The sequence below is a fragment of the Lactuca virosa genome, chromosome 9 (genome assembly GCF_052849685.1).
Source record: "Lactuca virosa cultivar CGN04683 chromosome 9, Lactuca_virosa_CGN04683_v6, whole genome shotgun sequence".
NCBI classification, from domain to species: domain Eukaryota; kingdom Viridiplantae; phylum Streptophyta; class Magnoliopsida; order Asterales; family Asteraceae; genus Lactuca; species Lactuca virosa.
The window spans coordinates 81,487,582-81,502,460 of NC_136434.1; the positions used below are offsets into that span (position 1 = coordinate 81,487,582).

General features: G+C 32.5%; 1 protein-coding gene across 1 annotated transcript; it reads right to left on the reverse strand.

The window, feature by feature from the left end:
- Positions 1-2,616: 2,616 nt before the first annotated feature.
- On the reverse strand, positions 2,617-5,262 carry LOC145136600 (trihelix transcription factor DF1-like). Its single transcript, XM_079070711.1, has 2 exons — positions 4,859-5,262; positions 2,617-4,373 (listed from the first exon to the last, which is right to left on the reverse strand). Exons 1-2 carry the CDS (start codon positions 5,131-5,133, stop codon positions 2,939-2,941), a joined length of 1,710 nt encoding a protein of 569 aa, XP_078926837.1. The 5' UTR covers positions 5,134-5,262; the 3' UTR covers positions 2,617-2,938.
- Between the last annotated feature and the right edge of the window lie 9,617 nt (positions 5,263-14,879).

Below are 14,879 nucleotides of genomic sequence, written 5' to 3' on the forward strand. Positions count from 1 at the left end.
TATATATATATATATATATATAGGCTCGTTTAAGCTCGTTTAGGCTCACGAGCTCACTAAATTGTTCACGAGCCGAGCTCGAGCTTCATTTTAAGGCTCGAGCTTCTTCAAAATTAAACGAGCCGAGCTCGAGCTTGGTTAGGCTCGGGCTCGGTTCGGCTCGTTTACACCCCTAATATATATATATATATATATATATATATATATATATATATATATATATATATATATATATATATATATATATATATATATATATATATATAAACTTGAAAAAAAATTTAAACCAACCAGAATTTCAAAATTTATGTTATTTTCTAAGAAAAACTTTCTATGTAAAAAAACCAAAATTTTCAAATTAGTTTTACTTTTAATCGAAACCCTTAATCACTGTCTAGACATGTAATTGGGGGAGGAATTGAAGCGAATCATCGTTGATCCAAACCCATTAATAAATTTAAAAACATGACCCGTCCCATTTCAATAACCCTTAGGGTTTTGAATAATTGAATATATATTTGTATCCACCGAATCAACGAATACCCGACCCTTTTACAATGTTAAAATTTCACAATTTGATGTGTACAACATAATGATATTTCTCAAAAAAATATAAAATGTTTACTTAAACAAGATGTACATTACTTAATATTCAAAATTCAATACAATAGGAATTACTTTTTACTTAAACATCGAGTTGCATATATATATATATATATATATATATATATATATATATATATATATATATATATATATATATATATATATATATATATATAGACAAAATTGCAAAAATAGTCCCTGTAGTATGTATTTTTTTTGGGTTTTGTTCGAAACCACGACTTTTTGGATTTGTGGTCCTTTTGAGCTAGTTTCCTTGCACTTTTGGTCCCTGTCCAAACTAAAAAGACTATTATACGCTTAATGAATTTAATTTTCATTTTTCTTTCACTTTTTAAAATTATTATTATTATTAAATATAAAATTGGGCCCACATGTCCACCCCCTCTCTCTCTCTCTCATCTTCTTTCTCATGAAACAAATGTCCATATTTAAATATCAATCCACAACCTCCACATATTTGACCGCCATAAATTGTGGCATATACCAATACCTCATTGCTGCCATTGCTTTGTGAAGATAACAAAGAAAAAAGAAAAGGAAAAAAGAAATCTAGGGTTCATGTCGAAATGGGTTTTCTTAAGCCAACTGATTTGTTGGATCGAAATGGGTACCGCCTCTTCGGCGTCTTCTTTCTTCTTCTGATCCAATCAGTCAACAACAAACGAAGGCGAAATAAGGACTTCGGTCCTCTGCCTTTGTCTGATCGAGAAGAGGGACCCGATTGGAAGCAGCAACAGATTGAGGGGGATGTATGTGGGTGGTGATCGTCCGCAAAAAAATGGATGAGGAGGAGGGTTAGGAGTGGGTTTCTCCGGTCCATGTCTGATTGGAGAATTAAGAACTTGAACGAAAGCAGAAAAGAAACACAAGGGCATCATAGAAACTTGGTCCTGTGGTGGTTACACAGTCACGAGGAGGGGTGTCGGCAGAAGCCTATCCCCAGAGCCTTCATTCCCTTTCTGTTGTGATCGGCAGCAAAACGTAAAAGAGGATGGAGGTCTTCGATCCTCTGTTGATCCGAGAAGAGGGAAGTATTAGCGGAGGCGGCAGTTGGTGGTGAGGGAGGTGTTGGTGGTGGCGATGGAAGCCCCTTGGTTCGCCGGTGGAGTTGTTATTCTTGATGGTCACCAGAAATGCATCCACCTCCGGTGGTGTTTTTACCATAAAAATTAAGAAGAAAAAGGAAGAAATAAAACTGTGTGAGAGAGAGAGAGAGAGAGAGGCGGGCACCCATAATTTTTATTTATAAAACTTTAAATTAAATAGCAAAAACCATAAAAAAAAATGTATCAGAATGACATTTTAGTCTTTTCAGTTTTCTGGGGGACCAAAAGTGCAATGAAACTTGCTCAAAAGGGCCACCGATCCAAAAAGTCGTGGTTTGGACTAAAACCCCAAAAAAATGCATACCACAGGGACCATTTTTGCAATTTTGTCATATATATATATATATATATATATATATATATATATATATATATATATATATATATATATATATATATATATATATATATATATTAAATGTGGCGGGTTATAACTTATAAGTGGAGCGAATCGTTAATGATCCATACGCAACATATTTAATAAAAAGGTAAACGAGTATGGATCGTAAATAGGTAAACGAATCAAAAAATAAAATCCAAACCCGTAAAATTCTTACGGGTTTCGAGTGAATCAGGATCAAAACCTGTTCCGTTGACAGGTCTATCACTGTCTCCCGTAGAGGTCAACAAACTTTGCTCCATTGTCAACAATTACATTGTATTCACAAAATAAATCTTAAAATATTAAAAAGCTTAATAAAAATGATTTTATGAATTTTTTTTTATAGAAACTTGCATGATTTTTATGAGAAAAATAAAAATAAAGGAGTTGTTTTTAAGATAATATCTTGAAAACCTAATGGTTTTTACGAAAATTCCCCTTAAATAAACCACGTATAAACCATTTCTGTAATCTACTCTGCAAAACAAATTACATTACCAATTAGTCTAATAAACCAGTTTCTTTATTTCCTCCAACATCCTCCTCTTTATATAATTAAATTATTCTTTTTTTTGCAAATAATAATTAAATCGTAAAGTAAAACAACAATATACTATACTCTAAAAAAACTTACAAAGTTACACCTCAAACCCATGTCACGACAGGGAACCCGACCCGTTTATCCATGGAACAACTTCTGTCTTCTGCAACTCAACTCCTGAATCCTGACCCACGTCTCTTTTGCCCCCATCCCCTTTCTTCCCGCTGCACTTTCTGATTGAATAAAGAACAAATCTCTCTCTCTCTCTCTCTCTCTCTCTCATTATGTTTCCGCCATCGTCACTGTAGCTCCTGACGATGAGTTATTGTTGGGTGCAATCTCGTAATCGCCGCCTTCGTCTTCGTCGTCTTCATCTTCATCGTCATAATCATCTTCGTTATTCTGGTGAATCGTAGGCTGTTGTTGCTGAACGACCGCCGCCGGAAGTGGCCATTGCTGCTCTGGTTCTGCCATAATCGGTTCCATCTGGGTGGTTTCCGGTAACCTGAGACTACTGTGGCTACTGTTGTTGGCTCTCTCCCTATAAATAGCATCGAGCTGGTGAAAGTATGGACATGTTTTAGAGTCTTCGGGTCTTTTCTTGCTGCTTTCCTTCACCTTCTTGTAGTACTTGTTGATGTTCTCCCATTTCTCTTTACACCTTTTTGCATTCCTGTTATACCCGAGCTTTATCATTCCGGCGGATATCTCCTCCCATAAAGGACCTTTTGGACCGCTGTCTTGATACTTCATGTCCAGAGTTGTCCGGAGTTTGATCAGTGCGTACACTTCTGTTTTTGGCCATCTCGATGGGCTTGGCGCTAGGATAATATTCGAATTTCCTCCGCCACAGTTTTCTAGATTCTTCACCACTGGTGCCGCCGGTAATACCGGCGGCTGAACTTGATGTTGTTGCTGCGCTGGTGGTGGCGTTGGTGTTTGTGGTGGTGGTGGTGTCTGTAGAGGTTGTAGATTCTGCTGCTTTTGTTGCTGTGGCGGTGGCGGTGGCGGTGGCTGCTGTGAGATTTGAGTGACGGGATTGTTCGAGTTTTGTTCGGTTATCTTCTGTAAGAATGTGATGACGGCGGCGTCTTTAGCGGCGGCGATGGATCTCTCCTGCACCAGAAGCTCATGCTCCCGGTTCATCTTCGCCATCTCTTCTATTCTCCAAGCTTCTTCTCTGGCCATCCGGTCTCGTTCTCGTCTCTCGATCTGATCAAGGAATTTCATCTGCAGCTCCTCTTGTTTATGAATTACTTCCGTCATCAACCTCCCAAAGAAATCCTTCCACTTCCTCTTCCTCTTCCTCCTGAGTTCCGGCGGCTCCTCGTCGGAAGAAGTAGATGAAGACGTGGTGTTCGAAGACGAAAACGGAAAGGCACCTGCACCGCTACCGGTACCACCGTGATTAACCATCGCTGGTGCTGCAACGGAGATAGGACTGACGTTTGTCTGATGAGAATGAGATCCAGTGACGTTGAAAGGAATTACAATAGACGGCTGTGAGAATGGATGTTGAGTGGTGGTGGTTGTCATTCCGGCCGGTGGTCTTTGTGTATTTGCTTCGAGAGCCTCTAATTGATCGAAGAATCGATAGGTTTTTCCGTCGGCTTTGGAGGTGCGACCTTCTTTGGTTCTCTTGTGATATTTGTAGACGTTTTCGAATTTCTCCTTGCATTTCTTCCCACTTCGATGATACCCGAGCTCTCCAAGTTTTCTGACAAAGTAAAAGCTTTGATAAATATCGATAAAACAAACATGGCGTCTGAATTCTGATTGTTATTTGCATAAAATAAACCTTGAGAATTAACGTCACTGAGTAAAACAAGAATCGACTAAATTTGGGCGGAGTCGGAGTGCATTGGGAAAGAGAAAGTTTCCTGTTTGGATCTGGTCATCGTTTCAAATTTGAACAAGTAAAAAAAATAACAATAATTGAAAAATCTGAAAACACGAAGACAAAATTCAAACGGAATTCAAATTCAATTCACGTTTTTCGTCAGCCATTTCTTCATTCCCAAATTTCTTGCACGAAATGCTGAGAACGGAATTCAAATCAATCAACTGGATGATTAATTAATTTAATGTTTGAAGGAGATGTTCAAATTCAATTCACAGATCTGGTTTTCAGTCCAGAATATGAACAAATTCACCTCGAATCGAGAGTAAAACAAAATTGAAGGATTGAATAATTGATTTTACCTTGAAACTTCATCCCATAATGGACCTTTGGCACTCGCATCACGAAAAGCGAAATCCATTTTCGACCGGATTTCAATCAGCGCCAATGTTTCCTTCCTCGGCCATCCGTTTCCACTCCGTTCACCTTCGATTCTTCCTCCAGTTTCTTCTTCGCTAAACCCACCGCCTAATTCAACTGCAACACTTCCATGAGCTTGTACTGGTTGTTGTGGCGGCTGTGCCGGAGTGGCGACATCGCCGGAGTTTCCAATTAATCCCGGAGGTCCCTGCAACATCACCTTTCCTCCTCAGGAAGGAGAAGAAGAAGAAGAAGAAGAAGCAATGTATTGGAAGGAAGACAATTACTGGGGCTTAAAGAAAAGGATAATAAAAATTAAAAATGAAAAAGGAAATAGTGAATAGTGAATTGTTGAGGGTTTTATGATGTGCCTGTGAATTTATTTCGATGGGATCCCTTCGTAATAAAAAATAATATTACGTGGTTTTTTGTTATCTGGAAATTCGAAAAAGAAAAAGAAAAACGAGTAAGTAATAAAAAATGAATAAAAGAAAAAAAGAAATTATTTTGGGTGTGGGGAATCTTTTGGTGTTATTTTTGTTATCATTTTCATGCCGTATATTTCATGTTTCTTTTATAAGAATTATTTACATTTGATCACTTTTAATTGTTTTGATTAAAAAAAGCATAAAAAAGACATTACATGTTGTAAAAGTAGGCAAGTGTGGATGGATGTTTTTCTTTATAACTATAATAATTGTTTGCATTTAGCTTTTTAATTGTTATCCTTTTCAAATTCGAAAAAAGTCATTTCAAGTTGTAAAAGTTAGCAAGTCTGGATAATATTCTTTTTTACTATAAAAATTATTTTTATATTTAAATAGTTCATTTGAAATAACATCTCTAATCATATTTTAATTTTAAAATAAAGTTTAAAATGATTCATCTCCAACTCTATTTAGAATGTTATTCTACACTTTAAAAATAAAATGTAAAAATAAAGTGTGTGAGAGGTTATATAATGTACACTTCAAATTTAGAGTGTTCTAATTCATTTCTTTATTTATAGAGTGTAAGAGTTAGGTTGACCTAGATACAAGGGAGAACTTATTTGGTGTATTGAGGTAGCATGGACTACCCTTTAAATTTTACCGTTAAATGTAAAATTTAGTATAAATTCATCAAAATTGAAGAAGCACTACATCTAGGAATCAACAACACGAAAACTTTGTTATAAACTATCCTTCACAAATCTGTCATGAATCCAATCGAAATTCATCACAAAGTCCTAATAATTGTAAATTTAATATAAACTTGTCGTTGTAACCCTTCTATTTGTAATGAAAACTATCGTCGAAAATAAATTTTTTTAATAGTGCAGCCCTTAAAATAATTATGCAACCACTGATATTTTTTATGTGTTCGCCACCGAGTATATACTCTATTTTACACTAGAAATAAAATGTAATGACAAATAAAAACGATGTTAAAGAGCATAAAAATGACGATTTATTTTCATAAGCAAAAATACTTTGTTTTTAGTGATATAGTTTGTGGTTAACTTCTTAAATAATCATTATCTTTACCGTATTAGTTTTTTTTATTAAGTTTTTTTTATTAAGTTTTATTTAATAATTTTTTGTTATAAATCTTTCTTTTCAAACAAAATTTTTATAAATTAACTAACTTAAACTTTTTATTTATTTTAAATGTTTAAACCACCTCATATAATTATAACCTTTTTAAATGTATTTTATATTTTCGAAAAAAAAACATTACTTACAATAAAATTTAAATAAATAGAAATTCTGCAATACAAATATTAAAAAAGTTTTAGAAAATGTAGTTATAAAAAGTAAAAGGGAAAATTTGTGAAATAGCCAAAAAAGTAAGGTTGTTTGAAAAAAATGACCAAGAAAATGGATGTTTCAGAAAATGACCACGAGTTCTGCAAAGAGGGTCTCTGCAAAACTCCTCCAGCTATGAGGAATTTGAAAAACTCTTAGGAAGTATCATGGCAGAGGTAAAATCGTAAAAACACAAAAAAGAACTTTACAAATTTGAAATGTTGCTACAAATAAATTGTCTTATAAACGTAGTTTTATAGTTTAACTTATCAATGTTATGTGAGAAATGGTGGAACTTCGTTAAATTAATAAGAAAACACTTACCAAAATCGTTTTTTGGTCAGGGTTATGCGAATAATAATTCCTCAAAGGCATGTGTTTGAAGAATAATTCATCAGAGGGACTCTCTAAGGAATTGTTCTTCAAACACATGCCTATGAGGAATTGTTCTTCACATAACCATGGCCAAACGATTTCAAACACAGTTTTTTCAAACGATTTCAAACACAATTTATTCGATTTTGGTAAGTTCAAACACAAGTTTTTTGATTTCAAACACAATATTTCGCAACACCTTTTCAATTTTGTTAAGTTTTCTGTGTTTTTACGAATTTACCTTTGTCATGTCACTTCCTCAAACTTTTTCCAATTCCTCAGAACTGAAGGAATTCCGCAGAGACCCTCTCTGCGGAACTCGTGGTCATTTTCTGAAACATCCATTTTCTTAGTCATTTTTTTCAAACATCCTCACTTTTTTGGTCATTTCACAAATTTTCCAAAATTAAAAAGGTACTGATGAAATATCATGTGACTATGTATTTAATACTTGTTTTATTTTGAAATGGATGGGAAATTACATTTAAATCAGATTTTCTTATAGAATGCATTCTTTTTTATTTTGTGTAATTAAAGAATATGTTAACATTTTAACCATCATATAAGTAGTGTATATAACGAAATATTATTAAATTCAAGGATTGAAATATACAAACATATATGGTGGTTAAAATGTTGGAGTTTACCAAAGGGCTGCTAGCCCAGTTGTATTAGGCGTTGTTCTCCCCCTGTGAGGTCGATGGTTCAAGTCCCGTCGTGGACATTGATGAATTTAGGTGTTAGATTAGGAATAAATTAGACTAGTAAATTCAAAAAAATGTTGGAGTTTGACAAGTAGTTGAAGTGATAATTGTTCTTCACTTCATTATTCAAATCTTTGCATAAGATTCAAGCTTCAAAGTTATCATCTTTATATCAAGAATGTGATCATAAGTGATATAAATGTGATCATAAGTGATATAGTGAATTGACTCTTATCTTTAACTAAACACGTAAAAAAATGAAATCATCTCCCCTCCCCTCCAACTAATACAGGTTTACAGATCAAGAAATTCACGAGTAAATGACCTAAATCTTGTTTTCTAACATTAGTGATGTATTTTATGGTTGGAAAGAAATAGAAAAATATTTATGTAGTTTTGGAGGATAAGAATGATGAAGCCATTGATAAATTGGAGGATGAAAATGGAGACGCGAATGAATACACATTTACATTTGTGGTCGGAAAAAGGAATAACTCAAGCACTTTGACTTGCATCAGCTGATCAAATCAATCAAATCATTGACGAGAAAAGAGTCTGATGGAAACAATGATGATGGAATTAAAATACAAGAAATATTAAATCTAGTTGATCTCTTGATACGAAGATCGAACCAATCTTCTATAACATATTTATCTTATTCAAATTAATGATGTTTAATGGTTCAAAATCATAATATTTAACAGTTTAACCTCTTCGTTTTCTTCTTCATCTTCATCTCCGACATCTTCATTTTGATTCCATCATTTTAGTTTTGATTACATAGATCTTAAATTTTGAACACCCACTTCATTTTCAAATATTAAAGTTAAAAGAATACTTATAAAGAAAAGACACAAAAAACACCCGATCTAGGTTGATTCACCTTCATCTTTTACCATCAATTGTGACCAATGTTCTAAATAACGTAAGGCGTGACTTGGCCGCAATGTCAAGCCTCAAGCTTTTCCAAGCCTTGGTGAGCCAAGTTGTTTGTAAGGCGTGACTTAAGGCGGCAATTTTGTATATAAGTAATATTTTTATATGTATTTTCAACTATTATTCTATTTTATACACCTATATAAGTTAAAACGGCGTTTTGGTAAAGCTTGGCGGCAAACATAAACATTGGAGTCATGGCGCGCCATGACGGAGCAATGGCGAACTTTTTAGAACCTTGATTGTGACTATATCGATGACATGATTCACTTGTCTAACATGAGGGAGAGATAGAGAGAGATGGTCCATTTTTATTTTATAATTATTAAAATACTAAATAAATGTTAAAAATATATAAAAACAAATTAAATTTGTATAATAGTCTTTTCAGTTTTAACAATAATCAAATTCATAAAATAAATTCTCATCTTCGGATTTATGATGGAAGTTTAAAACTTTTTAAATTGAATCCAAAAACCCGCAAAACATATGGACAAAATTTTGTTTTGGACTCTTAATTTAAATAATTTTGATTGAAATACGAATTAAATAAATAAATACTCATAAAAGATATAAAGAAAATGGGTACAAAAGCATATGGATGGATATTGGAGATAATAATAAGTTGGTTTTGTATGTCCAGCTCAGTATAGTTAAAAGCCGGCCCACGTAGGTCAGCTTTGCTTTTCGGCATCTTTTGTATTTCAGCGGCTCACCATCTTACCCTAACTTTTAAATATTTAATACCATTCTCTCATCAACCAAAATATATTAACCTTTCTTAACATAATCACAATATTTTTTATTACTACAAAATTCAAATATTTAATAAAAAAAAGTATAAAATAATAAAATAATGAGTGGTAATTAATAAGTTAGTGAGTAGAGTGAATGAATAATGATTCTTTGAGGTATCCCCTTCATCTCCATGTGGAATTAAAGATTCCCCTTTAATTGGGTTGTTGTTTGTGATGCACTCAATTCCATCTCCACCGCCACTTAATTCCTTTCAACTTTTATTACTACTTTTGGGGTTTTATTTATCTTTTATCTTTTTTAGCATTTAATTATTCCTGTATTTTTATAAATCACATGTTTTTGTATTTGTTTTTGTTTATTAAATCAGTATCACATGATTAGAGATTTTGATTCCGGAATAAAAATCTAATGATATGTGATCTTTTATGAAAGAAAAATAATAATATTTTAAAACTGATTATTTTAAGTATATAAAGTAGGATTGTGTAAAGAATAAATGGGTTTAGAAAGAATAATAGCTTACCATAATCTTACCATCCTAAGTTAATCATGTTTGGAATGGGAGATACAAATGTAATTGCGTATGGGTTTTTGTTTACGTGCAACTTGTGTTGGTTTAAAATGAATTTGAAAACGACATAAGGGCCGATTACTAACGACAATAATATTTGGTTTCAAGTAAAATATCAAGGTTTCGTTTCATTTTAAACTTACCAGAGAAATATCTTAATATCACAAGTCATATAAATACGTCTATGTTTGATTTGATAACATTACATGGCTTGATTAAAGTCTCAAGAAGTCATGTTGGTGATATATATATAGTATTAAATTCCATGGATGCTAATAGTATAAGTTTATTTATATATATATATATATATATATATATATATATATATATATATATATATATATATATATATATATATATAGTATTAAATTCCATGGATGCTAATAGTATAAGTTTTTATGTCTTTAGGTTTTTGCCACAAATCGTTGGTGACTTTGATATTTTTCGTCCTTACAGTAAAAACTTTTACATTTTGGCATAAAAAACAAAAAAAAATCTCTTTTTGACTTTTGCCACCATATTTTCCCAACTTTGACAACTTTCATACTATTGCCATAACATTTTTGGATTTCTCCACCATTGTCCATTCTTTTGGTTGTTGTACACTTTTAACATCTAATTTTAGGGGTTGTCGACTTTTTCTTCCTATTTGTGGTGATTTACACTTTCAACACATATCTTTTAAAGTTTGCCGATTTTTCACATATTATCCAAAAGCGGCGTAGCCGCGAGTTCTTTACTAGTTCTCAATTAAATCACTGACCTTGCCGTGTTTGTTATTATTTTTTATCCAATCATCCTTCTATGTAATGGTATTTCAACATTTTTCAAGTACAAATACATTTTGAACCTATACATGTGTAACACAAAATTAATAGTAGTATAATCCAAACATATGTCACTTCAAAATGAGAGGGTGTTTGGCTAAGCTTATCTAAAATGATAACACTTTTTAATTTATAGCTTATTAGCTTATAACGGTGTTAAAACAAAGTTTTTAAAAAAGTGTTTGAATTAGTTTATTCGGTGTCACGATGCTATAAGTTGATAAGCCCTTTTTAGTGTTTGGCAAAATGACCAAAAAAATGCTTCGTAGAGATGTTGGACAACTATAAGTTATAAGGAGTTTTGATAAGTTAGAGATTAGTAACTTATCAAAAAATGACTTATCTCTGGTTTCACACCGCTATAAGCTGTTTTAAAAAAAAACAGTATATCCAAATACTCATTTTAACTTATACCGGTGTGGAACCGATAATAAGTTAAAAAGCCCATTTTTTAAGCTTAGCCAAACACCCTCTCAATCTATGTATAAATTATCATATGCAGAGTAAGTGGCTTGCAAACCTTAAGAGGGAACACAAATATGGTATTACATATGTATCTAAGCCAAAAACAATCCCCCGACGTATAAGAACGGTGAAATGAAGATTTCAAAATTTACAAAACCGTTAAAGTATATTATGTCAGCCCAACCGATTTGGTTAGATCAAGTTGGTCAGTCCAATACAATCAGTTTTAGACCCAAAACTGACTCGACGAGTTAAAATAAATCAACTCTAACCCATATTGGCATTTTTTTCAACAAGTTAACTTCAACCCAAACTAACTTGATCACTTTCAATATGGTCAATCTCATTCGGTCAATTTCAAGATGGTCGGTAGATTTGGCTTAAATTCAACCTATATTTTAGCTCTTAAATCGACCATTTTTAACTCATGTTCTTCACTATTATATATACATGTTAAATCTCATGGAGCTTAGCAATAGTAAGTTTTTGTGCCTTTACGGTTTTGCCAAAAATCTTTAGTGACTTTGACACTTTTCGTCCTTGCAGTCAAAACTTTTACATTTTGGCATAAAAAATACAAAAAACCTCCTTTAGACTTTTGCCACCATATTTTCCAAACTTTTTCAACTTTCACACTATTGCCACAATATTTTTGGATTTCTCTACCAATGTCCCTTCTTTTGGTTGTTGTATACTTTTGGCATCTAATTTTAGGGGTTGTCGACTTTCTCCCCTATTTCTGACGATTTACACTTTCAACACATATCTTTTAAAGTTTGTCGATTTTTCTCATATTACCCCAAAAGCGGCGTAGCCGCGAGTTCTTTACTAGTTTTTTATTAACTAGCAGCGAGTTAGAAAAACATATCTAACAATTACAATGAACAAACAACCAACTTTGGGTTTTATAACCAATAAATAATGGATTTTAAGTTTCAAATATCTATACACAAGCTAAAACTATGAATGAGAAATAATTTTATAAGAAAAATAGTATTTATGTTGCCTTTGTGTTCCAAAAAACATCGAATTCCTGAAATTCCAAAGCACCCACATAGTTGTCAAAAACCAACATCAAGACAAGCACATTGCAAAGCATTAACCCTTACCGTATTCACCCAAGACATCAATTCTCTAATATAACCAACTGAAGGAAAAGAAAATGAATGTCCTACCATCAACTATGAAAGAGCATGTAGTAGACACTACTTTATACCGAATAAGTAATTAAATGATGAAACGAGTAGACTCTATACCAACACTGTTGCAACCTTTTTCCACAAACAACTAAATTTTTGCACTCTTTTGGCCTAGTAGCTTCGTTCTTCAATGCCTATTTCTTGATCAATCAAACCTTATGAAAACCTCGACTAATCCAACACCCACTCATCTTCACTTCACCCATTAGATCAAATCAAAGATATCATTTCTCAAGAACAAACCAAATACAACTTTCTTGATCATGATACCCACACAAAAATTAAACGGGAAACCTCCCAATTGAAATTATTTCACTATCTACACGATATCTTTAAAATGACGACCAACCCCATGTTGAAGGAATTTGAGTCCAAGTCTATTTCCTAATTATTAGCATTATTAGAGTTATTTGTTTCTTTTCCTTTTACGTTTCCTAGTCTTCCTTGGTGACAAAGATGTGGTTTATATTCTTTAAAATTTTGTATAAATACCTTTACCAGGTATCTAGTTCAAAATGATTCAAGAAATAACAAAACCATAAACCTTTTTAGCCTTTGTTCTTCTCTATTTTCTGATTTCTACATGGTATCAGAGCAGGAAGTTTAAAACCTGCTTAATGACGATGGTGAAAGGATCAATGGCTAATGGTTCCGGCTCAAACACCAACCCCTTTTCGGATCTAACCTTGTCGTTCTACATACACCCTAATGACTACCTTCGACAGATGCACGTCAACGATTGTCCCACCGACAGTAGCTAAGTTAATTGGTCAAGGGATATGAAAGACTTCCTCCTCACTAAAAATCGGGCAGGATTTATCGATGGAACCATCGAAAACCACTAAAAACTACTCCATCATTCAAGGCATGGAAACGAAGCAATGCCATCAAAAAGGGGTGGCTTACTATAGACATGTAAAAGGATATCCGAAACAACATAAAATATGCCAATACCACACGAGAAATCTGGAGTGACCTTGAAGAAATATTTGGGAAGGAATGTGTCCCACAATCATATGAGTTAAGACGAGCCTTTACAAACTTAAGGCAAGAAGAAACATATGTTTCTGCCTGCTTCACGAAGCTAAGAAGCATTTGAGATGAAATTAATTCGGAATCACCAACACCAACATGCACTTACGGTAAGTGCATTTGCAACCATGGAAAAAGAATGATTGAGTCTAAAGAAAAGAAACAAATAACTCTAATCTATCTATATAAATGTTATAATAAAGGCCAAAATATTTGATTATCATGCATTTGAAACTTCAATGACTCTTCAATTTTCTTTTAATAATGATTGTAATCAAAGGGTTTTTATAATTGTATTAAATAATACTTTAATAATAATACATTTTACATTTCAACTAATTAACTATTATAACTCAAGAGTTTTTGTAACTTATGATATATTAATGGGTTTATTTAGAGTATATATATAGTTTATGGATGAGCTAAGAAGACAAAAATTTCTACTTCATGGGATAGAACTTGAACAATAATATGGGTGTTTGATATGAATTTTCGTCCAATAAATTATTATTATGTATTTTTTTTCTATTTTCTTTCTTCAATATTGTTTTCTATTATAAGAGTTTATGTTTTTATCTGTCATTTTAATGTTGTTTCTTAATATCGTTTGTTGTTGTTTCTATTATTAAAGTTTATTCTTTTGTTTGTCATTTTAATATTGTTTCTTAATTTTCTAATTTCCCCTTGAAACTTATCTTTTGTTGTTGTGTTATAATTTACCAACAAAACTAACATCCAAAATAATCAAAATGTTTGCCAAGAAGTGATGGATGACATTAATAACATATAAAGAATAACTTAATATTAGTAAGAAATAATTTGATGAAATGATTAGTATAAAAAATTATTAACTGTAAATTAATAATAATGATATAAATACATCTATTACCATATATGTATCAATAATATAATTATATTATTGTAATCCGCGCAATATATTTGTCATAATTTTAATCACCATAGTTTTTTTTGGGAACGCGCGAGTTTCCGCTTAGTAATACTAATAACTAAGAGATAGATTTGGACTCAAATTCTTTCACATGTTCTTAAATCTCAAGAATATTAATCGGAGCTCTTTAAGAACTTTTATTCGACACTTGGCGTTAGGGGCGTGATTCGGTCTGTTTAATCGGTTATCGGTTTATTTGGTTCAGTTTAATTAGTTTTTTGACTTCTAAAATATTATTTAAAACCAAACCAAATAAGGTTCAGTTTAATCGATTTCCGATTTAAATGGTTCGGTTTTTTATTAAATTCAAATAACAAAAATCAACATTTTAAATGTATCTTTTGTAAAAGACAGATATA